The sequence below is a fragment of the Pararge aegeria genome, chromosome 22 (assembly GCF_905163445.1).
Source record: "Pararge aegeria chromosome 22, ilParAegt1.1, whole genome shotgun sequence".
NCBI lineage: Eukaryota > Metazoa > Arthropoda > Insecta > Lepidoptera > Nymphalidae > Pararge > Pararge aegeria.
In genome coordinates this window covers 7,201,099-7,209,395 of record NC_053201.1, presented here as the reverse complement: position 1 = coordinate 7,209,395, position 8,297 = coordinate 7,201,099, and the positions used below count along the sequence as shown (strand labels likewise).

Sequence of the window (8,297 nt, the reverse complement as noted above, 5' to 3'; positions counted from 1 at the left end):
GTAAAAATGAGTTATTTTTGTTACATTTAAGTTAATTATAACTATGTAATATTTAAACCATGGCTCGTTTGTTCATATTCTATTATTTATTAGAAAAAGCGTACTCATTAGATTGTATTGAAAGTCGACGCCAAGCAAATGAGATTCGTAATTTTCGCAAAGTACTTATTCTAATCAGTGCTCATGGCTTAGGCAAACAAATTTTGCGATTTATGTTTTGTTTTAGATGTCTAAGTTTTTTATAGTTTGTTTTATCTATAAACGTCTTTGGTTGTGTGTTTATATTATTTATTCTAGATTTTTAAAAGTGTAATAAAGCGTACCTATTTCGTGAAAATAAAATGAGTGCAAAAAGTGACTACCTAGGAAGCATAATGAATGTTTTACAGAGAAAGTAAACAGTCGATAATCACTAAGATCTTTTTGTTTACATATCAAATTATTGATCTTGTACTATTTTATTCAGATCAAGAAGTAATAAGATACAATTGGAAATGTTGGTCGATTTCATGTCATCCCCTGGTCTTGACTTGTCCCCCGCTGACAACGACTGTCCGCTAATAGCCTTAAAGATGTGAGAGCCTAGACAAAAAATAGATTAGCCATGCTTTTTTTAAACCTACGTTCATAAAGAAATGGTGTCTTTGCACAAGGTGATTTTAGGTACTTAATAACAAGTTGCTTTTATGTGCTGTGTGTGATACTGGTAGTCCAACGACAGCATAAAGTGGTTTAAGTGCCTCATTAAGCTCTTCGCACAAGTGCAGCACACAATTTTTCCCTTCCGAAACAAGTGTTGAAACACGGCATCGGTAAATTCGAACGGATTACTGGCGTCACGTATAGATCGCATATGTAATTTTCGTTCGGATTTCTCCATTTCAGCTGAATAATAAGAGCCCCAGAAAGCACGAGACATGTTTTTGTTCGACTTTTATTAATTATTAGAATTTTAAACCCACCTCTGACAGACCACAAAGACTGGGATAAAATTTTCTGTTTAAAATGTCAAAAAAAAAATAGTTTTTCCCCTTTAATTTCTCTCCATGCTTTGGCCGGGGGAAATATGTCCACGAGTAATGTCAAACGATGATAAACTTCTGCTCTCCCCTGTCGCCGTGCTTTGGCAGGTGGAAAAGTTAATTATATCCCCTGTCAAGTGATATAAAGAACCTGCTAAAGCACGGGAATATGGAATAGGAGAAGTGTACATCTGTTTATTATTACAAATATATTATTTGGATTTTAATTTCACTTGTGCGCCAGTGCTCGGAGAGTTGATAAAGTTGTGGGAGAATATATATTTTTATCCTTTCCCCGAGGAGATAATTGTCCTCTGCCCATGCTAGCCGTGCTGGTCTAAGAGGAGTCCACAAACTTAGCCGGGGCTATGTGTATATTATATATTATATATGTATATTAAGCGGTGATAGCGCGATAAAAATATCACTTGATTTAACGGTGAAGGAAATATCGTGATTAAACCTGCATGCTTGAGAGTGATACATAATGTCTAAGGTGTCTGGAGTCCATCAATCTGCTCTGGGCCAGCGTGGTGGACTACGTGTATATTATAAGTATAATATGTATCTGTATAAGGTGATAGTGATGGTGATTGTGATAATGATAGTGATAGTGAAAGGATTGTGTATGTGATTGCGACTGCGACTGCGACTGCGACCGCGACTGCGACTGCGACCGCGACTTCGACTGCGACTGCGACTGCGACTGCGACTGCGACTGCGACTGCGACTGCGACTGCGACTGCGACTGCGACTGCGACTGCGACTGCGACTGCGACTGCGACTGCGACAGAAAGTGCGGCGCCACTTTTACTATCGAGTTATATATAGAGTATACGAATTTGCAAACTCATCGCGGATTTAGACCTGCTGGTATGATAGCACCTCGGCGTCACCAAAGTAAATAGTTTTTTCTTACCGAACTTATCAGATAAATGTGATTTTAAATTAGGTAGTTACCTACCTAAACAGTTATTACGTTCACTCTCTTTCTTTGCCAGTGGATGTGATCAAAGGATATGCGGAAAGAATATTTATTCTTCCGTGTCGCAGCCTTCGACTTCCCGTTGTATACATGCAGTGGTTGAAGCAGTTGAAGCAGCACCACGCTGACAGAAATCGTAATCCATACTGTAAAATGCGGAGATATGCATTAACAAGGTATTTGACATCTAAGCATTTACCATAACCGAGGCAAAGGTCAAGAGCCATTCGCTCATTGAGGTTTGTTCTATACAAAAGCTAAATTAAAAAAACAACAACAATGCCTGTATAAACTCTAGCTCTAGCTCTCCCTTGCTTTACACAAGGATCCGTTTGACAAGCTAGCTCAAATATGTCGTTAAAGTTAAGGCACAACATAGGGACTCTATTCTTTGTTAGCTGATGAGGAAGAAGACGAATCGTTTTTTCAATTTGTCGCTCTCAAACAGGCACTCGTAAACAATCCGAAGACTCTTCTCCTTGTTTTGTTTTAATTTTTTTATAGTAATAATTGACGGAGCAAGCAGATAAAGCACCAGATCTTAAGTGTAAAACTATCGCCTTTAAACAGAGTAACACTTAACAGGGCAGCAAAGAGCTCGTCCTGTAAAATGCCGCCCTGTGTCATCCAATTTGAGGCGTGCCTGTAATTACACCGGAAACCACACCCTTCAGACCGAAACACAGCATTGCAACAATGCTCAACGGATAATATTACAAGTTTAACCCAGTTTTTAAAACTCGACTTTTATGAAATTTCTTAATATTTGGCGGAAAGTCAAGAACAACAGATTTTCCGTCATTGACAAACTGCAGCTCATTTTCAATTGCGAGCACATCCATAGTGATGCGCAGACACAATACTAAGTGCGAACTTGGTTCGGTGTCACAACCAGCTTCACTATATATACCACGGCAAACTCTTCAGGAGCATAGTCATACTTGGCTTCATCAACTCATCCAAACAACAATGGTTTTTAAGGTAATGCAAGACCTTATAGTTCATTTTCTTATTAATAATTAAAAAAAAAAAATGTTTTTACTATTTTCATGACCATAACATTTATAATTATCTAAAATATCTACCTTCAAAAAATTACATTTTAAGATAAATTGTAATTAATTTTAATGATTAGAATATTTTTAACATAATAATAATTTAGATTTATTATTTTTACTCTTTTTTACCACGACTACATAATCTTAATATTTCTGTAGGAATATATAGAGAACCAGGAACATAAATAAAGAAATCTGTTTCAAAAGGTGGCATTATCGTTATCTACAGAACATTGTTTGTGGAGGCTTGAGTATAACACACTCATTTGCTGTTCGTTCTAAAAAAAACATCTGAATGAAACACATGAAAATTTGTTAAACCTATCAAATAGCGCTTAACAAAATCCCATATAAATTCCAACTTTACCGACTTCCGTCAACGTATTATACATTTCTTTCAGTGGTTACTCACGCGATCACAATGCCTTATTAAGATTCAGGAGGCAGCGCGGTGCTGTCCTTGACAAGCATCCTCAACTTGTTAGTAATTTCTCCGTGCACACTTTACGCAACTGCTCTAGTCTTGCCCTCGTAAAACCGTGTCACTGTTTCAAGTACGACAAACGAGAACATTAACGCGACCTTTAAGGAAATTATCTTTAGAATTGTAGCACAGTATAAAGAAGAGATACAGTAGTCCGATGCCTTTGATCCCAGGGTATCGACATCGTCGCGATATTTCAAATAGGCTAGGGATGTCAAGTAAACGTTTACTAAGAATACTTAAAAATATTTACTCCAGTAATTAATATTATAATTGACTATCGCGCTTCAAACAAAAGCTTCAACAACATAGGACCCAAACTACTGAGTCCAATTTTGGTATCTTCCTCCCTCCGCAACTTCCAGACAATTGCATTGTCTGAACTATTTGGTCAGACCTCTGTATGACCTAGATATTTTTTGACATTCACTCGTGATTATAGCAAGCTCATTGTTTGTTAACAGATTGTCATCTTCTCATGCTTCGCGGCTTTGGCCCAAGCTGGCGCACCCGTGGCCGTAGCCGCTCCGGTTCTGGCAGCACCAGTCGCAGCTAGGCTTGAAGAATTCGACCCTCTCCCTCAATACCGATTCGGATACAACGTAGCTGATGCACTGACAGGAGATTACAAGAGTCAACAGGAGCAACGTAATGGGGACCTAGTCCAAGGTTCCTACTCGCTCGTGGACCCCGATGGCACTCGCCGCACTGTCGATTATTCCGCTGATTCAGTCAACGGATTCAATGCGGTTGTGCGGAAAGAACCTTTAGTTGCTGCTGCTCCAGCTGTGGTTGCTGAGCCAGCAGTTGTACCTGCACGTATCGCCGCCACACCAGTCGCTGCTGCACCTGTTGTGGCAGCGCCATTCGCAAAATACACCGCTGCGTACACCTCACCGCTAGCTTATGCATCTTACACAGCACCTGTTGCGAAAGTGGCAGCGTACAGTGCTCCCGTTGCTTATACCGCCCCCGTGGCGAGATATGCAGCGTACTCTGCCCCATACGTCAGTCCGTACGCTAGATTCACAGCGGGCCCCGTAGCACCAGTGGTAGCTGTATAAATTGATTTACATCGAATAGGATATACTGATTCATATTTACATGACCAATAAACATTTTTATTTATGTCAATTGCGTTTCTTCTTTTATTATCTCAAAAAAAACAACAGTCTAGCTAGCCTTGTTTTGCCTATGGCTGCGCTCTACTCAAGAAGCCTTGTATGTAACTCTTTTCTACTTAGGTTATAAATTTGTAAGTTGTAGTTTGAAAGTAGGATTTAAATCAATAAATTCCCTTTTGTCTTTATTGAATTTTAGTTATATAAAATTCAGTGTATTATTCAAAGATCTACCATATTTCAGGAATATCTATTAATTTTTTCACGATTAAAAGTATCCTCGGTCAGTCAGTCCATATTCCGGAACATAATAATTTGACTCTAAAATATCAAAGGTAGTTCAAATAACCTCTTAGAGTACATGCACTGATAGCATAACTCCTTCTTAAAAATTAAAGAAATAAAATATGTATTAAACGTAGCATATAAGTCAGTGACCGTTGCGTTTTGCTATCTGCCGTTTGTATAATCCTCTTTGATTGAACAAAGAGTAAAACAGAAAAAAAACTTGATTAAAATATTTATTTGTCAAACAAAATCAAAAAATTATTGATCTGTACATGTTGTTTTGGTATATACCATAATTTACACATTATATACTGCACAATGGAGGAAAAACAACTTTATGGTGCTTTAACAGTTTATCGAGAGAGAGGTGCGCATTTGAGACGCCTCGAACAGTTCGAAAAAGCTAAGGCAGCTTACGATGAAGCCTATAACAATGTTCCTGACGACGTCCGCCTGCTTACTGGCCGAAGTCAGGTATGTGCTGATTCGGTGCAACCTGTTCAAGCATATTCAGACGCAGAGCTTGCACTCAAATTGGAGCCTGGCAACATGAACGCCCGGAATATGCAAGCTCGGGCGTTGTACACTATGTCAGACTTTGAACGCTCGGTTGTGATGAATTATAGAGGTGCAAGATATCGAAGACAGCCACCTTATTTCATGGAAGGAATTAATCAGGGCGTTGAAACAATTCAAGACTGCATAGGTGTTAACGCAGGTAGCGTTATGTTAGATTTCTTACCGCTAATTAAACACATGGAGGCAAAGGCAGGTCGCGTAGATGAGGATGAACCACAGAAACAATTACACGTTTCTCGCATTCCAAAGCCGGAACGAAAGCGAAAACTTACTCAAATGGAAGCACGAAAACATTTAACCCTAGCTCGTGTACTAGCTATGAAGTATTTAGGACCAATGGCGTATGATAAATTTTTCCTCCAGCATCTAACTTCAGATGAACGTCTGAAATCTGCAAATTCAGCGGGAAGTGTGAAGTTAAAAGCGCTCGTTAAAGAAGCTTTACGGTCACTAACCGAGAGACAAGAAATGTTACGAGCGCAACGTCCGTATTACACAACACAATTAGCTGAAAAGGCAGAATCAAAACATCAAGACAAATATAAAGAGGCTATATTGGTAAAAGAACGAGAAATAGGAGCTAGAACAGCTGAAAGACTTTTGAAACAAATAGAAAAGAGCATGCGTGAAAATCGTGTTATGGATTTGATTGCACAAGCAGAGCGCATGCAAATGTTCTTAGATATCAAAACTCGACGTACACTACCTGATAAAGAGGTTTACACTGATCGATTGTACCGTGCTGTAGGAGAAGGTTATTTATCCCAACATCGCTTGTCGTATACCCTCAGTGAACGGGGGAATAGACGTCGTATCGCTTTTCTTATGGGATTACCAGTTGGTAGACCAACCTCATTTGATTCAGTCATGGCCAGTTATCCCTATAAATTTATTGATATAAAACAAGCTACTGCAAAGGTTATTGCTACTCTAGAAATGTGTGAAAATTCGCTTATGAAGTGCTGGTTAATGTACGAACTAGCACGTTTATTGTGTTCTCAAAAGAATTATGCACTCGCTAAATTCTATGCGAAACGGTGCCAAAAAGAAGCTCAAGAGGCAAGTAGCGTCACCTGGTGGCTTAATGGTTGTTTTGTGTTAATGAGCGGTGATATGCAGCAAGGTAATTCGAATGAAGTGCGAATCCAAGTTGAGGAAGCGTATGAATTTTCTAAGAAGTTGCAGGATCCCGAACGCGTGCAAGCATTCCTAGCGAAATGTGCAGAAATGGCAGCCGAAACCGTTACTGCTGATGAGAGGAAAGCAATTGTACAGCGTGAGAAGCAAATTTTAGGTGTAATGGACGAAGTTCAGGGCGTTGAAACCCAAGTATTGTTTAAGAGAATGTCTACCGTGCCACCTGGCAGACGTTTCTCAGTTCTACCACGTAAACCTGAAGCTGGATCATCACCTGCGGAACGTAAACGACGGTGCCAGCGAGGGCTATCTGTAATACCAGGCCCAGAACGAGCATTACCACCTCCTCCAAAATCAGGTACATTGGGTTTTCAGATATTCGACTTATAGGTTACTAAAATTTTACATTACAACATTTTTTTTTTGCTTTATATTGTTTGTAATTTAATAAATAACTTTATTTTTTTACGCGAAGCATATTTTCCTTACATCTAATAAGCTGCCCGCACACACATCAATATTATTGGCAATATTCTGCATATTGTTAATAATATTGACTGTGCCGGCAGCCTTATGATAAAGAAGAATTAATTAGAAGATAATAAATATAAGTCTTTAACTCTTTAGCATTGTTTTTGCGTTGTCCACTTCCTTGCCCCGAAGTACACGTTAAGCCTTCGTCTCGGTAATAATTTATTACTAATAATAATGTGTTTATATTCGTTAAATCTAGCCACCATGAATTGAAGTAGGCCTTTGCAGTGCGACGTGAATAAACTAATAGTGGATAGATATTGGGGTCAAACGACCACACCACATTGAAGTTTACAAGTTTTTATTTGAAATAAAAACAGTTCTGATTCGAAGAATTTAATGTGAAAAACTTCTTCATGGCTCTAGTGTTTCCACGGATGAGCTCTGTCACGAAAAGTTACTAATTACTAAATTAAAAACTCATATTGTTAAAATAAGCAACTTGGTGCAGGGGATTCGAATCAGCGGTCTCGTTTCATATGTACCATCGGAGCTTCGTGACGTCACACTGGGCTGGTCCGGTAATTGAACTACCGCTGCTTCGGAGACATTTTGACTTTCGCTTTCAATTGAAGTAGCTAACAAAGGCAAGGTCACGATGTTACCGGAATGCGGTCATCGTTGTGCTTATTTTTAAGGACACTTACTTATTATTCCACATAGTAAAAGTTGCAGTACATTTTATAATTCTAAACTATAGTTGAGTTCACAATAAGGTAATTATACTCGATATTTTGTTTTAATTTTGGTTTTTAAGAAAATATCAAACTCTCCTTTAATTTCTTAAATTTTTTGTGATGAAAAAGAGTACAAAAGACGATCTTTTCACAAAGTAGCTACCATAGGATTAAGATAACTGGCTAAAAACATACTGCAGGTTTATAAAAGATAATGAGCATAAAAATAACTTCATGCTAATGCATAAACTAGACTAGAAAATAAATAAAAAAAAAAGATTAAAAAAATATATATCGTTTAGAAAAAATGCATCGTCTTTTGTAAATTGTAAATATACTGCTACCACAAAATGGCTGACAGTCGTTTTGTGGGGTGTGATTATGACCAAACCCTCCCGTTATAGGCCTTTGA

At 38.4% G+C, this 8,297-nt stretch overlaps 2 protein-coding genes across 2 annotated transcripts; both read left to right on the top strand.

The window, feature by feature from the left end:
* Positions 1-2,976: 2,976 nt before the first annotated feature.
* On the top strand, positions 2,977-4,613 carry LOC120633966 (larval cuticle protein A2B-like). Its single transcript, XM_039904401.1, has 2 exons — positions 2,977-2,988; positions 4,014-4,613. The coding sequence occupies exons 1-2, from the start codon at positions 2,977-2,979 to the stop codon at positions 4,611-4,613; spliced, it is 612 nt and encodes a 203-aa protein (XP_039760335.1).
* Positions 4,614-5,230: 617 nt separating this feature from the next.
* On the top strand, positions 5,231-7,064 carry LOC120633672 (outer dynein arm-docking complex subunit 4-like). The gene has a single exon (XM_039903980.1). It carries the CDS (start codon positions 5,277-5,279, stop codon positions 7,062-7,064), a length of 1,788 nt encoding a protein of 595 aa, XP_039759914.1. The 5' UTR covers positions 5,231-5,276.
* The last annotated feature ends 1,233 nt before the right edge of the window (positions 7,065-8,297 follow it).

Excerpts from the sequence above, each read along its gene's own strand:
- LOC120633672 (XM_039903980.1), top strand. The coding sequence starts at position 5,277 with ATGGAGGAAAAACAACTTTATGGTGCTTTAACAGTTTATCGAGAGAGA.